At 43.6% G+C, this 19,300-nt stretch overlaps 1 protein-coding gene across 1 annotated transcript; it reads right to left on the reverse strand.

Moving 5' to 3' along the window:
• Positions 1–11,850: 11,850 nt before the first annotated feature.
• Positions 11,851–15,814, reverse strand: LOC149342875 (defensin-2-like). The gene is made up of 5 exons (XM_089542252.1): positions 15,786–15,814; positions 15,203–15,286; positions 14,573–14,605; positions 12,857–12,925; positions 11,851–11,994 (listed from the first exon to the last, which is right to left on the reverse strand). The coding sequence occupies exons 2-5, from the start codon at positions 15,246–15,248 to the stop codon at positions 11,879–11,881; spliced, it is 264 nt and encodes an 87-aa protein (XP_089398378.1). The 5' UTR covers positions 15,249–15,286; positions 15,786–15,814; the 3' UTR covers positions 11,851–11,878.
• Positions 15,815–19,300: the final 3,486 nt, after the last annotated feature.

A 19,300-nucleotide genomic window follows, 5' to 3' on the forward strand; every position in this document is an offset into this window, starting at 1 on the left:
AACACAATTGCCTGAAAGTTGTATGACCAGGTAAAACTTTCGACGCTCTCCCTTGAGGAAACAATAAACAAATAAAAAAAGCTTCAAGTTAAGTATGTGCATTTTGCTATTACCTGCGTATATTATCAACACTTTCTTAGATATCAACATGACAGGGACTACCTGATAGGGAAAATAACAAAACAGGGAAGCAAGGATTTAACCTGAACTAACGTCCTCTTTGTTACCCGACACCAGTTGAAGGGGAAGCTGGGAAGAAGCTAAATAGGAAACATTTAAGACCCGTAGACGCCGAAAATAATACGGTGTGACTGTGTCCGGTTTGGTGTAAGCAGTGTCCCAGCTGTGAGATAACGCCATGCGCGAACGATGGAGGCAGCGTCTATTGCGGATCTTGCTGAAACGAACAACCAGGAAAAGCGGACGCGGCGAACGGTTGGGGTGTGGGAGCTTCGGGGTGCGCAAGTGTGCTCATCACCCATAAATGGCATACAACAAGTCGCTCTCATATGTACGCAAATCCCACTACGTCCGAGCACGGCCCAACGCATGTTAGGAGCTTCGAGAATTCTCCATGAGCCGCCAGAGCGGCATAGAACTTGATATACAAAGTGTTTCCCCTAAGACTTTCTGCAATTTTTAAAAATAAGCTATTTGAATTAGATGCGCGGTTTTTCTGGCATAGCATTGTCAGTGGTGTAGTACATCATAATGCACCTAAGACGTGCTAACTAGCAGGCTTGTTAACCAATATTTAATAGTTAACTTTTAAACTATTACCGTTAGGCTCCTTAATTAATGAGAGGCATGTAGCCCACCGTAAGTAATGTCCATATCAGTTTCTAGAATTTCGAGAACGCGATTATCCTCGGCGCTCTGGCCCAACAAATTTCGCCTACATCGCGCCAAAATACATGCGGTTTGAGAAGCTTGCAGGCAAAGCAACCTCTCCAGTGCACGTAACTCGTCGATATAGCCAAAATGTGTTGGGCCACAGCGCCGAGGATAATCGCGTTCTCCAAATTCTAAAATCGGATATGCACATCACTTACGGTGGGCTACATGCCTCTCAATAATTAAGGAGCCCAACTGTAATAGTTTAAAAGTTAACTATTAAATATTGGTTGACAAGCCTGCTAGTTAGCACGGCTTAGCAGCATTATGATGTACTACACCACTGACAATGCTATGCCAGAAAAAGCGCGCATCTAATTCAAATAGCTTATTTTTAAAAATTGGAGAAAGTCTTAGGTGAAACACCCTGTATAGGAAAACGCGGAAACCATTCCTCCATTTCTAACGTGAAAGCATTACATGGATCATTGGCAACTAAGAATGATATAAAGAAGTAATGGCGTCCATGAACCCACGTGAACTGGCAAAGAAAAAAAAACGGCAAGAACTAGCAAGTAAAGAGAGAGTGAAAGAAAGGAAGAAAGAAAGAAAGAAAGAAAGGAAGAGAGAAAGAAAGAAAGAAAGAAAGAAAGAAAGAAAGAAAGAAAGAAAGAAAGAAAGAAAGAAAGAAAGGAAGGAAGAAAGAAGGAAAGGAAGAAAGAAAGAAAGAAAGAAAGAAAGAAAGGAAGAAGGAAAGAAAGAAAGAAAGAAAGAAGGAAGGAAAGAAAGGAAGAAAGAACGGAAGGAATGAAGGAAGAAAGAAAGGAAGAAGGAAAGAAAGAAGGAAAGAAGGAAAGAAAGGAAGGAAGAAAGAAAGAAAGAAAGAAAGGAAGAAAGAAAGAAAGGAAGAAGGAAAGAAAGGAAGAAGGAAGGAAAGAAAGAAGGAAAGAAAGAAAGAAAGAAAGAAAGAAAGGAAGAAAGAAAGAAAGAAAGAAAGAAAGAAAGAAAGAAAGAAAGAAGGAAATAAAGGAAGAAAGCAAGAAAGAAAGGAAGAAAAAAAGAAGAAAAGAAAGAAAGAAGGAAAGCAAGAAAGGAAGAAAGACAGAATGAAAGAAAGGAAGAAAGGAAGAAAGAAAGGAAGAAAAAAAGAAGAAAAGAAAGAAAGAAGGAAAGCAAGGAAGGAAGAAAGACAGAAAGAAAGAAAGAAACAAAGAAAGAAGGAAAGAAGGAAAGAAAGAAGGAAAGAAAGAAAGGAAGAAAGAAGGAAAGAAGGAAAGAAAGGAAGAAAGAAAGGGAGAAAGAAAGAAAGAAGGAAACAAAGAAAGAAAGAAAGAAAGAAAGAAAGAAAGAAGGAAACAAAGAAGGAAAGAAAGAAAGAAAGAAAGAAAGAAGGAAAGAAAGGAGGAAAGGAAGAAAGAAAGAAAGGAAGAAAGAAAGAAAGAAAGAAAGAAAGGAAGAAAGAAAGAGAGAAAGAAAGAAAGAGAGAACGAAGGAAAGAAAGAAAGAAAGAAAGAAAGAAAGAAGGAAAGAAAGAAAGAAAGAAAGAAAGAAAGAAAGAAAGAAAGAAAGAAAGAAAGAAAGAAAGAAAGAAAGAAAGAAAGAAAGAAAGAAAGAAAGAAAGAAAGAAAGAAAGAAAGAAAGAAAGAAAGAAAGAAAGAAAGAAAGAAAGAAAGAAAGAAAGAAAGAAAGAAGGAAAGAAAGAAAGAAAGAAAGTCCCAGCAACATAAATAGATCATATAGAACAGCACAGTTTTTCTCCAAAGGCAAGAAAACGGATGCTGTAGAATGTGATGTAAATGCCCTTCTTAACTGTTCGTTGTAATATGTCCCAGATGAGCACAACACCAATGCACAAGATAAAACAACGTTCAATTGTGTCTGGTGTACTGCACAGGTGGCAGTTCACCGTCCATGGCGCAAGCATCTCATTAGCATGAAGCCATGCCGGCAGCGTAGATGCGTGCAGTTTAAAGAAGAATGTTTTTGCGGTAGAAGAAACGCACATTCGCCTAACATGTTTTAAAACACTGGTGTCAAGGAACTCCAGAAAAGATTGCCGATACAACGGTACAGAAAACAAGTACTCTGTAAGTGACTGAGTCATCTGCCTTCTGGAGAGGCTGTACAGGTAGTCTAAAGAAAAGCGCACAGTGAAGGAACTGAAAGTGTCAGCAACTTTTATAAGGAGTCCCCATAAAGGCCCCTCACGAGTGTGTCCATTCGGTGCGAACAGGAAAGACAAATGAACACTGAGACACCTAACAAGCACAGCTAGTAAAAAAGGGTAGTTTGCCGATCTGAAAAAGAAAAAAACGCGAAACAAGCTGATGCACGAATAAAGGAACAAGGCCTATTGCACCAGACTCTAGAGAAAGAAATAGGTTATTGCGACTCATGGGTTCTCGTTAAGAACGCCATACGATTACAGCAAATATTCTGTTCCTCTCCTGCACTTTCTTCCTCGCACAGTGGAGAACCTGCAGGACATAGGCAAGTTTTGCAAATAAAACAATGTTGCAGACTTGACCCCAAGCAATCACTGACAATTTCCTACCCAACCAAGACTGGCTTTGTCGCCTCATGGAGATTATCTGTGAATCCCAGTAGGCTACATTGTTGGAATTTGGTGAAGAGGAACCCCTAGGTAGCGAAGGGTGTTAGAGTCGCAGCTATGCCACCATAATGCCTTGGCGCTGTACCCAAATGGCCCAACCAAAACCCCTTGGATTTGTCTAAATTAGAAGCCGCACCTGATACATCGCAAAACTGTTCAGGCAAAGTAATGCTTCAAGCACACTCGTTTTGTCAGAACAAACGAGGGCGAAGTCATCTACATAGGCTAAAATCTTAATGTCACATTGCGCCAGGGAGGAACCACTGATAGTGGCGCTGTTAATATTACTGAGGCAAAGGGGTTCAAGATACAGGACAAACAACAAAGGCGATAATGGACACAATTGGCGAACAGATAATTTCATTGGAATAGGTTTGGTTAGCTCTTGGTTAAATATTAGCCTTGCATAGGACTCCTTATAGCATAGTCGTATGCCCCTAAGCAAAATATCTCCAATATCTGCATGCTCTCGCAAACAAGAAATCGTGACGAACTTTATCAAAGGCATTGGCAAGGTAAATCTAAATTAGAGCTACTTGTCCGGTCTCATCTGACACTGTCTCTAATACTGAACGTGCAATGTGAATATTGGTTTGGATGCTGCGGCCTCCGATACCGCATACCTGACGCGTGCCAGTTAAGTGAGCGACAACTAAAGCTGCAGACGATTGCAAAGAACCTTTGCAAAAAGTTTGTAATCTACATCACAGAGGGAAATTGGACGATATCCCTCCACTATTTTCAATCGATTTGTATCTGTGCTTTTTGGCATTAATACAGTATGCCCAGAATAGAAGGGGGGGGGGGGGGGGGGGGGGGGGGGGCAAAATACAACTTCGTGAGAATCCTGGAAAACCTCCATCAATACAGGCGCTAGAAAAGTGGAAAATGTTTTATAGAAGTCGCTAGTCATGCCATCTGGCCCAGGAGATTTCTGGGCCGTCAGGTCAGAAATGGCAGATCTACTTTCGTCCAAAGTGGCAGGCCCCTCCTCTACAGCACGCTGCTCATCGTCAAGTCGAGAAAAGGCTTCGAATAAGCGACTGCCATCGGATCTCTCATTTATGCTCGCACAACCCCCAAACAGCTTCCGATAATAGTCAAAGAAAGCATCAGTAATACCAGGATCATCGCTGTATGTGCAACCACCATACTGAATTTCCAATATTTCTTTAGCAACAGCAGTCTGCCTTTCATCACTAAGAGCCCGTCGAAATGGTTGCTCATCCAGAAACCTACGCGTCCAATACCTTAATGCCCCTTTGTAGCTTACGGTTTCAAACTGCTGAAGCTATGCTTTTACGGCAGTGATATCTTCTACATAGGCACCTAGGCTAATCCTCTATAACTCATGTAGCTCAACCAAAGTACAGCCGAACTCTCGAAGGTGATGTGTCTTCAAAAACATGATTCTTGCTGAGGCTTCACTAGCAGTGTTTTCTGTTTCTTGTTGAAATAAGTCTCATTTTTGCAAAACTGAGAGCTCAACGCGTGACCATTTGTCCTTCAAGCGAGTAGGTACAACACGTTCGAAGATTTCATCTGAGAGCAGACAGCTACTCAGCTTCCACAGCTCCCATTGAGGATGGAGTATGCGCCGACTGTACCTACTTATCTGAAGAGACACCATGCAGTGATCACTGAAGAATATGGGTCGCACTCAGTAACCAAAAACGCTGGCTAACATGTCTGCTGAAATGTAAATCCTGTCAAGCCGAGCTCTAGAGGAGCACTGAAAACGGGTGAAATGAACGTTATGTCCCCTATCTTGCCCAACATCCACCAGGTTGTATTCGCATGCCAAATCAGTATGTAGCACTAGGGTCATAAGGCTTACTTAACACTGCTAGGACTTCATCTCTACAAACACAATCAAAGTTAACCCAACACCTCAATTTTACGATCCGTGCACAAATGGTCGACTAGTGACTGCAAAAATAGTCTTCTATCAAGCTGCTTTACAGGGGCATAAGCACAAATGATTCGCCACTGTATACCCGAAATTGCAAGGTCACAGCAGATAAGTCGCTGGTCATCATCTATGCGATACGACACGGCAGTAATCCCTAATGTGTTGGCCATGTATAGCATGCACCCTCCTGATAAAACTCTCGAGTGACTAACGATGTCATTTAATTCTGACAAAAAAGGCTCGAGAGCAGCTGCAGTCACATCATCAGAGGACAGCTTTGTTTCCCGAATGGCTGCCACACTCACACCCCCTTTATTTAAAAGATGTCGTTGCCTTCGACGCTTACGAAAACCCCTATTGTTAAAGGTAGCGACCTGAAATGCTGCGACGCCCGCCAATTTTGGTGCTTGTCTTATGAACGCCACGCCCTGTACTGGGGTGGCCGGCATGCAAATCGGCGGCCTGTAGGGCAGACTTCGGCCTTCGTTTTTAGGTTACCGTTCCCACTGCCACCATACCAGGTGCCTTCTGCTCATCACCATTGACACACACCTCATCATCTGCAGGAAGCTTAGAAGGCGTGCTCTTGTCCATCTCGGCCCATGAAGCCGAGCGGTCCACGTCGCTCGCAAAGACGCTGACACCCGACGGGACACCGAACACACTAGAGGCTGACACTTCAGGCGACACACTGCTGCACTCTGGCGACGAAAGGGCATCGCCGGCGCAGAAGGCATGTCGCTCATGCACTGACTGCAGCGCTTCCACGGACTCCACAGAAGGGGTGTTCTGCTCTCGTGATCGCTGGATGACAGGTGGCTCCTGAGCAGCAAGCCCAGGACGCACAGTAGCAGGCCCAGGCAGAGCCCGGTCCGGCGACTTTGGTCTGGAGATGGGGATTCCTTTTGGTCCGCACTTGCAGGCGGTTCCTTGCCTTTATTCAGTGCAGAAGCCCTTGGTCAATCTCCTGTTCGGCGCTCATGACCACCCGACGCTTCCACAACATCCGACACATCGATAATGTGCTCTGACACCCCTTCACCCTCATGTGTCCAGTTGCCCTGGCGTTACCTGTCAGCATAACTCATAACGCAGTTGTCTACAGCGTCGGCACTGGGTGCATCGAGGCGTACGACACTGACGCCGTACATGGTTCACACGGCTACAACGAAGACACAGTGGAGGCCTGCCTGGGGTCACAACTAAAGCTTGTACCCTGAAAACGTTAAGACTGTGAGGAATGGTACTTGCTGGCACTCCGTCCTTAAGCGTGAGCGAGATTTTGTGGTTGGCTGTTTCCATGTGCTCCATTCCGGGGCACCGCCACTTCTCACGCTCGATAGTTAGCACAGTTCCAAAAGGCACCAAAGTTTCCACAATCCTCCGGTGCTCCATATAGCGTGGGAGCCAAAGAAGCTGAAGCTTCACGTTTTTGGTGTCCGGGTCAAACACGATACACTTTATACTTTTGACATGGAACTCTGCTTCGTCAATAAGCTTCTGTTTTGAGGAACTGCTATCGCAGGTAACCATCCAAACGTGGCTCATTTGGTACTGGCCAATACACAGAATTTCACGGAGGTCCAGAATCTGCGCGAGCACGTCTCGTAAGTCGGGAGCACAGTATGGGCGACCGTTAAAGTCAGCATGCAAAAAGACGGTGTTGCGGACAACATTACCGGTGGGAAGTCGAGGGAGGACAACTTCCGTGGTAGCTCCAGGTGTCACGATACCTCGGCCAACGGCCGGTGCGCTATTTTCAGCTAGAAGCACTTCAACACACAGCCGTTCAGAAAGGCTTCCGCTCCCCCCTCTCCCCCCAGGCTATCGCCGCAGTCAACACGCCTCGGGTTGAACTGCACCACATTCTCGCGCTGTGATTGCAGAGCGCCGTCTTCATCAACTTTCATCTGCTCCGACCCGCGACACTCCCTGCTCCCCGTCGACTTCTACGCTGCGCAAACCCGTGCTTTCGCTCCGATTCGAATGTAGCAAACATTCTCTGCAGTTTTAATGAAAGGAAGTGCTCATAACAGGCTCTCTGGGTCAGTGGACGTCTGAATCACGCCTTGAGGTACGTGCGGGGGGCGAGAGAGAGAGAGATGTGGGCTACATGCTTTAGCGCTGTCAACGCTGTAGCGGACACGCGGCACTGCAGCAATAGGCCACAGTGTTCATTGGGCGAGCAAACTCTCGTGATCAGCCATTAACTGCCACCTGCCAGGGTGGCAGGGTGGCGCGCTGCCTATCCAGTTTCTGGAACGCACTCAACGTTACAGACGCCATGCAGAGTATAGTTGCCCGACACGCCATAGCTTTCGCTCTCTGACCAGGTTCAAGAGTAGATGAACCACACCTAATTTTTGGTTTTTTAGTTGTGAGGTTTGTATCAGTTCATTGTGACATGGGCATTTCGTTGCAGAAGCAGTAACTTTATATACAGAAAGTTTTCCCCGCCTTGTAAGCTCCCTGTACACCACAATATTTCTCTTTCGGCAAGCCACATCAATTTATATTTACGCATATTTAATTCCCACAAATTAAAATGTGCAGCATCCGTCAGGAACGTTCGTCAAGGCATGCAAGTTCACAACTCCAATCCGTACAAAAAAAAACCATAAGGCTGCATTCATTCTTTATAACTATCCCCATAACTCTGACATCATTAATATGAAAACAAGCTTATCGTTACCGCCCGATCCTGTCTAAACTAAGGAAAAAACCAAAAAATGTATTCCCAAAACTACATTCGTAAGAAGAGCTTAATAACACCACAAATGCACGTTTCAGCTCGTACCAGCTGTCGGCATAAAGCTGGAATTCCTTCATCCCAAACGGAACAATATCGCAGTTCATACCCAAGACGTCGGCACGTTGTGGTGCATTCCTCGGTCTGTGGCCGAAATCTGTGGAGATTCTGATTTAAAATCTGCCTAAACAAACTTTTTGTCACCTTGAGCACATGTAACTTTTGGTAACTGTTGATTATGCCGTTTTTTTTCTCATCCAGTTTTTTTGCTGGTTAAAGAGAGCCTTTTTCCGGCATGCTTTCATTTCGTTGTAGAGAGTTGCTTAATTTGTGGATCAGTTCTTTTCTGTCATAGATTTTTATTTTTTAAGCTGGTGGCAAATATAACTGTATGCTTCCCCACCTGTTACATTTATCCAGTGTTGTCGGTAACGCGTTACAAGTAATGGCGTTACCGGTAACGCGTTACTTTTTCGATAACTTTGCAACGTAATCCTTACCATTTCGGAACTGTAACGGGTAACGTACTTCCGTTAATATTTTTCGGTAACGTGAGGTGTCACGTTACAAGTTAGTTTTTATTTCTTGTCCCCCTCCGCCTCTTTTTCAGATAAAAAAACACCGAAAATGATATTGCAAATAAACAAAATCTACAGGTGCTCTCGACAACCCTTGTTGCGGCTCGCATGCATGCCAGAAAACACCTGCCCTTGACGACGCACTCAACTGAAAAAAAAAAAAAACACGAACACGAACACGCATTCACACACTTGTCTTCACCCCCAAACCACTCACACGCACAACTATCTAAAGAGTCGACGCATGACAAGCCACCCATGAACCATTTGCAGAAATACGTAAGTCAGTTTCTCCGTAAGCTTGTTTTCCCACCAAAAGGTCTCGTTCCCAGGCGACACACTCGCATTCTTTGTGGAAGCAGTTCCCGCTTCTGAGTAAACTGAGGAATGTCGCCAGTTTACTTCACAATGGCCCCAAGAGTGCCGTCGAAAGAGTACAATGGTACAGCACAGAAAAGGCGATTGCAGACAACCGGCTGTACCACCGGAGTAGAGGTAAAAGAAGGAAATGGGCCTTTGTTCCTGTGCCGGCAGCAGTGAGCTACCTCATACTAAACTTTCTAAAAATTTTCTGCTCAACAACACTGTCGCTCCAACTTTCCCCCTTCATAGTCATACCCCCTCCCCCCTTTCTCCCCTAGCAAGAATAAGGAACAACATGCTCCTCACAGCACTGTGACAAATGGCGGCCTCCCTCGTTTTCTTACCTAGACTGTTGCAAGCAGAGTGCTACCATCCGGAGTTCTCATTCGCTTGAAGAGTCTAAACGTGTTGTCTGGGATCGAGATCTTTTGGTTTGAAAAAGAGCTTTGCAGAGAAGACGAGTTACAGGTTTCCGCTAATGGCTAATTCTGGAAAAAATTCCACAGAATTTCTTGAGCTCTTCCCGAAAGTGAATACAGGAGTATCATCCAGTGCGTCCATCGAGCGTAGGTGCGGACGTATTCACTAAGAAGCGAGGCAAGCTGTCCGATGACAGCTTTGAAATGCTTTAAATTCAACAGCAAGTTGTAACTATTAGAGAGTAGTCATTGTTTGTCAACGTTGTTTTCAAAATAAATTTTGCTTATTTCTATCTGCAACTGCGGCTACGTTTCTGGTTATTGAGTTCCTAAGCTAGCCAGGCTGACCTTGAACACGTTGACACAAACGCATTTTTACACTAATTATGCAGGTTAAGTGGAAAAAAAATTATTAATGTGCGCAAATTTATTTTTTCCGAAACTACGCCATTTAAGAATTTCTTTATCGCTACACAATTTCCGCGTAATTTCGCAAGCAGAAGCACAACAGAATTACTGTAAATTTGTTGAGTTCAGCTGTGTTTTCTTTGTGAAGTTGGAATTATGTGAAATATGAGCTTTATAAAATTGTTATCTTGAGTTCTTACAGCGAAGACGCCTGTTTAAAATTTATAGCCATGGAGTAACGGGAAAGAAACGTCCGATACTTTTTTTCGGTAACGGTAACGCGTTACCTCTTTTTGTAGGTAACGTAGGGCGGTAAGCGTTCTTTTTTTTAGTGTAACGATTAACGTATTTAGTAACTTTTTTTCGGTAACGTCAACCACACTGCATTTATCCAGTTAAAAGCTTTCATCCATCTGTTCATTGGTATCGTAAGCATTGTGCGCGAGCCTCACCTTCATTCGTCTATGTTCATCATCATCTCCCATCTTCGTCTTCTTTGCGAACGCCATTCCTGCGGATGGCAATAAATCCTTCTCGGGCGTTCTCTATCTCACACGCGGCTGAGATCCCAGGTCATATTTCTCGTACGCGAATTTGAATTGAATTGAATTGAATTGAAAAGATTTATTTGAGCAGAGCAGTTACAGCATCTGCTGCAGGGGCAGAGGCTAAAGGCTGTGGCGCCTGACGAGGCCTCTGTCCCTCTGCAGTCGACGGAAGTGCAATACAAATTTGAACATAAGAAGAAAGCAAGTCACATAATTAAAACAAATGTGGGTAAATTATGTCATTATAATCACAACAAATTTATCCCGGTGAGCCTCACCTATAATGCCTCAGCAGCATTAAACGTCCCTTGAGATAACGTGCGCCTGGGCTGGGATATTGAAGGGTTAACTGGACATTAACGAGAGGGGCCTCTGTCCTGTTGCATCCATAACCTGGGTAATTATGGCAGTGGTGATGGCAGTGGCAGTGGTGACGCTGTCGTATTCCTAACAAATAATAAAAATCTGTGCGAAAGTCCGCAACTCCGACGCCCACTAGGCGTGCTCCCACCAGCGAAAAAATTATTTCGCGACACGCAACATTTTCTTGATCCCGCTATAAAACTCTTCAAGACGAATTTTTCCACAGGACGCAGACGTCTTTACATATATGCACGAATGGCGTTGTAGCTCCGTCATACCACACGGTGAGTCACAAGCCACGGGCATGCAGACTCCGCACCGTGGTTTCTCCAGTGATGCTTTCTTAGAAATAGACTTCAAAATTCTAGTACGCTGGGCTAAAAGGTGTTCGTGCAGGGCTAATTATAGATGCGGTTGTACTGCGGATCGCTCATTACGAAATAAAACAAAAAAGAAAGGAAGGAAAAGATTACTGTCGGCCTCGACAACTGTTATCTATTATCTTATACAACTGATCTTTGGCCGGCGGAAGTTTAAGTGTCAGGGAAGAAGTCAGTGAGGCAAAACTCAGGTGGCAGCAGCAGCGAAAATGGTTAGGGCAGAGTAACTACACGAAACTGTATACGAAGTCACATTCACACTAATAAACCAGGGGTTGAACTGTTTGCTGCAAAAGTGTTCTGTTACTCTTCCACGCCACACGCGGCCGGCCACTGTTGACCTTTAAGAAGAACCTCACCGCTTAACCGAGTTTCCTCTCCGAGCTTTCCTTTCGTTTTTATCGAAAACAAAATCGACTTTACATGTTGCGTCACATAGCCGGAGGCCAAGCACTCTGCAAGGAAGAACTAAACATAAAGCAGCTGGTTTCCAAAGCATGCTGTGTGTAGTGAGCTATAGAATGGTTGGAGATCTATTTACCGGCATATTTGAACAATACGGATAACTGCTATGTGTCAACACCTTGCATTAGCAATAAGATTACACGAGATAGTCGCAACAGAAAGGAGAAGAAAACATTTCACACATTTTCCATTCACTCCCGTGTCCCTTTATTGACAATTCGTCGAAAGCTCGTCGGAGAAAACGATTACTTGGTGCAGACGCATCGCCTCGACAGGAAGCCTTCGCAGTATCCAGCTCGCATTTGTATGCTGACGCAGTGGTTGTGGCATATCACATCATTCGGGCACCCGAATCCACGACCTGGGAGAAAAAGACCATTGATATTGTACCTTCAACTGACACGTACAGAACGCTTCAGTCACTGATATCTTCGTGAAATACCTCGATAAGTGACCAATGTTTCACTGACAAGAAAAAATAAACACCATAGAGTCAAGAGCGCCAAGACATGCCTCAAGTGCGCTGAAATATACGCCAGATATTCGTTCAGATCCGTTCAGTGACGAAGGTCACTGGTAGTGATCTAGACGCCGAACAGATATCAACACATTGAAAAACATACTGATGCAGGCAATAAAAGTGGGGACTTCCTCAGCTCTCTGCGATCTCGCATCACTGATTGGGTTCAAATGCCTGGCCACACTGTGCGTCAGCCTTGCAGTACAAGCACAGAACCAATAACTTTCGTTAAGATTGAGATTTATATATCGATTTTTCGAAGAAACCGCGGCGAGGTAATCACTTTCCGCTTAAATGACATCACATTTGGGCTCACATTTGATCATTTTCATTTGCCATTAATGTCTTTCTTCTAACGCACAAAGCTGACCTAATAGCACTAGGCAAGGTTTCCCTGGGGTCTGAACGAAGGGCAACCAAAAAATTGAACAATCTTAGATGGAAATTGATTTCCTGCTGCTAGAGGCGTGCCTGATGATGGCATATTTTTCTGTGCTTTCTTTTAGTGGTCTGGGCACCGTTTAGCTTCATACACAGAAATATTTAAGCTACGCTAACTTTACCTTACCAATGGCCTATTTGGGGCTCCTGCATTGTAAGTTGATAACTGGGCGGATTTGTATATTGAACTGCTTTCGTGGACAGAGATATTTGGGACTTTCGATTTATCCTCGGGATTTCAAGCAGCATAGCCGCCACTTACGCGATCTGTGAAGAGGAGTATCAGCGTCGCGCTTATCCACGGGGCTGTCCTCAAAATCCAAATCCGAGTCTGCAAGGAAAAGCAGCAGACATAAGAAAATTGCAAAACAGCGCACCTTTTCTTCATCAGCACGAACGTAGTAAATGTCTCGGACATTTTAGTGCGAAATAATAGGCTAATTAAAAGATTTTTTCATTTATTAACTTTTAAATGGCACTGAGAACACCTCGATAAAGTTAGTTTTTTTTTTTTTGCAAAACAGAAATATGATCTGTGGCTCTTTCCTGATACGTGAACCCGCAGCAAAAAAAAATTGATGGCTGAGGAAGTTCAAGCTAAAATTTTCACCGATACTAGGTTCAAACACACCACATCTACTCCGAGAATACTGGTTGCCGCCGTTCTGAAACAAATTACGGTCTAGCACAGCCTATGGGATACGCGCCGAAGGTTCAGCGCCGATGCATGCAGTTTACATGTTTAATCAGTCAGTGATGGCCACACCTGTATTTCGTTTCCTTTTGTTTTATGGCTTCTGAAAGCTCTTTTTTCTGGCAGAGTGGTCTGTTTTTCGTTATAATGCCGCCGTCTATTGATATAGCCTATCGATATCCCACCCCATGCATTTATTACGAAGGACTTTCATGGAACAAATTGTACATAAGCATTGAGCTGACACTGTAGGAGTGGGCCACGGATTCAAAAAAATTTAATGAACACTTCAGTTTCACAGTGACCTGTTTCATTGTCGGGATGCAGGCTTCAGTTACTTGTATCGCTAACTATGAGTACGTGACACTCGGGGCGGAACGCACGAGACACACTGACATTAGGACGACCGGTATAGAGGACCATGTTAATTACCATGTAATTAACCCATTGAGCAATGTGCCTTACTTAGAGGACATCGTTAAGACCATGTCAACGTGCTACCACCGTCCTGTGGCTCGACTTCTGTGTATCACATTTCACACTAGTTTCTAACGAGCTTCGCTTGTCGTTTAATTCAAGTAGAACTCTTTATCTTCTACTGCTAAAGAATCTAAAGCAGTAGCTTATTTCTACAGGCCAGTCTAATCAGGGTGTTCACCACAATTCTGCATCTTGCAACTATTCTATTCGAATATCACTCCTTAACTTACAAGCCTTATGGCTTATAGCCTAGTGCTACACCAATATTGATACTACATTAATGATTGCAGTTGACCACAATATCTCCAAGTGATCTGCAACTTTCATTGTGCAGAACTTCTTAAAAGGCATTCTTTAGAATAATTTTGCACTAACCAATTCAACAGCCCGAATTCATAAAACACGAAAGAAAACAAGATAACTGACACAGTGACTGCGCATGTGTAACGCAGCGTATATACCTCTACATTTGAACAGCATCGTACAGTCTACAAGGTGACCACAGAGTTTTAGTTGTACATATATGCGGCGTAAAATCTTACATTTCCCTTCTTTTGTTCTTTCCAGTGAAATAGTACAACTCGAAATGCGCCCTCACAGCACATCTTGTGATGAGTGACATGAAATGGTGACATGTAGATTTTCTGGGGGCTTCTTTTATATAAAAGGTTGTGCCCCTCAATCAAGCGCCTGCTTTAAACACTTAATAACAATATATCGGTTTTAAGGCACACATTTTTAAACATAATTATTCCTCGTAGTTATTTATAATGAGAGTTGGCTTTTTAGAATTCACACACTTACCACCGTCACTGGCAGCCGCTGATACAAGCGCCACTGAAAAGAACAACAGACCATTCAATTAGCCCAAATGTACTCAGAATGCTGATATCAATGGGAAAACCCCTCTCGTGCCTGCGTTCATTCTCGGCGTCTAAGCAGCGGTGTTCGCGCCACTTTTATATATTATAGATTTTACGTTCCTTTTGCAGCAGCACCAACGTTCACTCTACTAAGGCATTTTACATAGGTCGCCATTACACGCTGGTCAAGGGTGTGTTGCATATTTGAAGAGAACCTGTGAAATGAATTCGGCTCTCTTTAGAAATAGCTCTGGATCGTAGAAAGCATTAAGTGTGCAGTGCTAATCTGAATAGCAAGACGGTTTAGAAGCGTTTAAACCTCAGTGCTAAAAGGACCCTGACGTAGAATACTCTATCTTAACGTTGTATTCCGGCTGCAACCGAGTTTTTGACATGGCCTTTTCACAAAGCTCATTTTACTTGTGGTCGCTCAATATATTTTTTTTTCTCAGCATATTCTTAGCTTTTCTTTAGCTCGGACAGGTTTCTCTATAGAGGAAGCATAAGAAAGCATGAGATTCGATAGCGACAGAGCTCGGAACGACACAAGTTGTAAAGGAGGTATTCTTACCTGCAGCAATGAGAAGAAGTGCGAAGGCAACAGTAGCAGTCTTCATGGCCAAGCTGTAAACCAACACCACAGCCTGCTGTTCTCCTGAAATCATTTCAGGACACTACGATCACTTAACGGCACTTTACATAAGAACAAGCCAGGTGGCACGTAAGCAGTCAATTTTTATCACTTGAGGCTCTTGAACTTTATCGTAATATGTTTTTTGCCTGTAGTTAGCCGTGGCACAAGCATGTTCCTCATGGTGCATGCACGTCCTTCGTTGGGGCCATCCTCTTTAATACATCACACTGAAAATTCTGCCGTGGTGCTCGAACGAGAGATGCATTTTTTTTTATGTATGCACCTGAAACTCTCGGGTCAGCCTCAAACGAAAAGTGGATTTTATTCCACCAGCATGCCACTAAAAGCCAGTGGGTTGAAAATCCTGTTCAATATAAAATCACTCCAGGCAACTGCGCGTCTTATACGCATCGCAATGAGATGTATATTTCCTCGTATAAGAAAGTGCGTAGTCTCAAGCTTGAGCAGTACGTTTAAAAGCTATAAGCAGGAATTTTCTAGCGAGAAAGTTGGTTCTTACCAATGCTCTCAGCGGACCGAAATCCTGGGGATGACATAGCCGCACAGTGTTGTGCCCTTATATATACGGACCACATGGGGAAAAACTGCCTGCGCAGGTGGCTAGAAGCCGGTAGACGAGTGATAAAATCAGCGGAATATCCGGATCCAAAACAGTACGTATGAAACCTGGCTGCAAGCACCGCCCGCGCGAAGCGCATGCGCGTTCCTCTGATTAATGAACACCACCCTGACGAAATGGGGCCTCCTGTCAGTTTGGGAAGCATATGGGGCTCAAATGGCGCGGATATCCCGCATGGTGAGATTAAGTGCAACTACACATTGGGTTCCGGGAAAAGCAAAGCCACACTCAGCAGCAGCGTAATGATTTTCTTAAGTTCGCTGCTATAGTCTCGCGTCCATCCGCACTTCTTTTATTTTTCATTTGATTGCACCCCGCAGCAGATTTCAACTATTCGAGTAATGTGCTGCATTAGCGTACCTATCGCAATGTTTGCTTTTTTGCATTTAGCATGCAACAGTAATGAAGTAGAATGATCTCTCTTATAAACTATGGCCATATTCGAAAATGTAACTTTTATAAATGCTATCCACATTCAAGTTTTGTCTGAACCGGCGGACTCGAAAATAGCCAGAAGTTAGTCTCAAGAAAAAGATTACGGCTGTGGCGAAAAGTCAAGATTTTCGCAAGGTTAACGATTTAATGAATTCCCTACTTCAGCTTTTTCGTTACGACATAACCTTCACCTTTTAACATACAAATTCCCGAGCTGCTACGCCTGGCTACGTGAACGTAATACATTAAAAAAAAAAACAAGCATGTCCGCTTGGCACCGCTGGCACTCACGTTTGGTCGCACCACTGCGCATCGGTTGCACAATAAGATTTCGGCTTAAGCGACTGAAACGACTGTGCAAACATTCGCAAATTAAAGAAAGGAAAATGCAGAACAGCTGGTGCTTTCCAAATGCCATCAGACGATGCCCCTTCGGCTGCATTCGCGTAACCCCGTGCTTCCTGCTCTACACGCGATGAATTCCACGATATAATTTTGATAGGGTTTCATGTAGTACAGCGCTCTTCAGAAGTTCTCAGGCTTCAGGCTGCATTTCTGTAGTAGACTTTGGAATGTAGAGAGGGAGAGAGCCCTTTAATGAAAAGAATAGATTTAGACGGTGTGAATATTCGCTGACATACTACTCTGCTTAGGAGACGGAATAGGGAATTAAAGATGGAAGAACGGTGCTAGAAAAGAGTGCATTTCATAGCGCATTGTTCATAGTGCGCACGCTTGTTGGAGTAAAGTGCTTATATACGGCTAGTTACGAAGGCTCTCAGAAGTGAGAATGATAGCTCTCCTATCCCTTAAAGATATTTTGAGGTTCAGGGGTGTCGTAAATGCTTCAGCACATGACACAAAAGCAGACCCTGTGGCCTGGGAACTCTCGGCGTAACACGTACGTCACATCCCAGCTGAAGTTATCAATACATCCAGCATCAGCTTCTGCGTGCTTCAGAGCACAAAAACGCAGGTTTCCGACAGCAAGTTCGCCTTGGGTCATTCACTTCACTTAACTGAGTGCGTCAAAAAGTAATTTTATGGCTCCGTACTCTACGATCGAGAACTGAAGATCTACGGAGGCTAACAACCAGACCATTAGCGCAACTTATGCATAAACTAGAATCACACACATTCTGGCGCGTTTTCATGTTCTTCGTTTGGTTTGGTCTTAGGGCTGTTTAACTTCCCAAAGCGACTCAAGCTAAGAGAGACGCCGGAGTGGAGGGCTCCGGAAATTTCGACGGCCCGGTGTCGCAATGTTAATGCTGGCGCTCCTACTTCAATTCATTAATTTAGTTGTTTATTTTTATATCTATTATTGATTGATTGATTGATTGATTGATTGATTGATTGATTGATTGATTGATTGATTGATTGATTGATTGATTGACTGATTGATTGATTGATTGATTGATTGATTGATTGATTGATTGATTGATTGATTGATTGATTGATTGATTGATTGATTGATTGATTGATTGATTGATTGATTGATTGATTGATTGATTGATTGATTGATTGATTGATTGATTGATTGATTGATTGATTGATTGATTTCAACAAAGTCGTAACTCGTTCTCTGCCTGCAGTAAAGTGTTCCGGATTACATATATTCTTCTGGGGTTCTCTAAGAAACGCAAAAATTTCAATACACGAGCGTTTTTGCATGTCGCCTCTTTTCAATCGGCATACTGAGTATGTGGGGTTGCTGGCACGTCAATTACTGATGCTGCAGATGCGTTCACAGAAGCTGGACACTTCCCCTTCATGTCTTACTACCAACCCCGACCTTCAAAAGGGGATAGCCCCTTTTTTAATCGAATTCCTACCAAGGTACCCCGCTTTCAACAAAATCCTTCGAATCAGATTCGCTACAAGCTGTGCCAACTGGTCGGACCCTTTGTTTTTTTTTGCATCGCGTAAAGCCTTTCTCAAAAATACGCAGCCCAAGGTATTTCCTTGTAAGCTTATGTATAATAGTTCATGAACAGCCACGAGAGCATCAAGCTTCGGAGGATATAGTGCTAAAGATGATGTCACGTTCAGGTTATTAATAACTCATACGATGCGAAATGAGCAGCTTGGCATGACCGAGAAGACAACCGCATACGCTGCACATTTTTGACAGAGGCTATATAGCTCAGTAACCATGTCGTGGCAATCGCAGTCAACCAACAAGCGGAAATTGCTTATTTTTGCCCGTTTCCTTAACCTTTTTCCATTCCCTTGTCTGCTGAATCTGTAAAACGTGAGGTTTTAATACATGTTTTACCACAGCTACCATAGTCCCCCATAAAGTCAGCAATAAAATTCCAATAAGGAAAGTTGTCAAGCAAGGAGACACGATCTCGTCTATGCTATTCACCGCCTGTTTACAGAAGGTATTCTGGGGCCTGAAATGGGAACAGTTGAGGATAAGTGTTAATGAAAAATACCTGAGTAATCTGCGATTCGCTGATGACTTTTCCTTCCTAAGTCACTCAGGACATGAACCTCAAAGCATGATCAATGAGTTAGGCAGGCAGAGCAGAACAGAGGGGCTAAAAATTAACATGCAGAAAACCAAAGTAATATTTAACAGTGTAGCAAGGAAACAGCAGTTCCGAATTGGTAGCAAGGTGCTGGAAGTAGTAAGAGAATGTGTCTATTTAGGGCAGGTAGTGACCGCTGATCCGGATCATGAGAACGAAATAACTACAAGTATAAGAATGGAGTGGAACGCATATGACAGGTTCTCTCAGATCATGATTTTCAGTTTACCAGTATCCCTAAAGAGAAGAGTATACAACAGCTGTATCTTATCGGTGCTCACCTACGGGGCAGAAACGTGGAGGCTAACAAAAGGGTTCAGCTTAAGTTAAGGACAACTCAGCGAGCTAGAAAAGAAAAATGATAGGTGCAACGTTAAGAGATCGGAAGTGGGCAGAGTGGGTGAGGGAACAAACGCGAGTTAA

This window comes from Amblyomma mixtum, chromosome 5 (genome assembly GCF_055824585.1).
Source record: "Amblyomma mixtum isolate Tamu chromosome 5, ASM5582458v1, whole genome shotgun sequence".
NCBI classification, from domain to species: Eukaryota; Metazoa; Arthropoda; class Arachnida; order Ixodida; family Ixodidae; genus Amblyomma; species Amblyomma mixtum.

Bases quoted from the DNA above. Each gene is read 5' to 3' on its own strand.
- LOC149342875 (XM_089542252.1), bottom strand. From the start codon at position 15,248: ATGAAGACTGCTACTGTTGCCTTCGCACTTCTTCTCATTGCTGCAG. The intron at 14,606-15,202 runs GTAAGAATACCT...TGTTCTTTTCAG, and splicing joins ACTTCTTCTCATTGCTGCAG to TGGCGCTTGTATCAGCGGCT. The intron at 12,926-14,572 runs GTAAGTGTGTGA...TTTTCCTTGCAG, and splicing joins AGCGGCTGCCAGTGACGGTG to ACTCGGATTTGGATTTTGAG.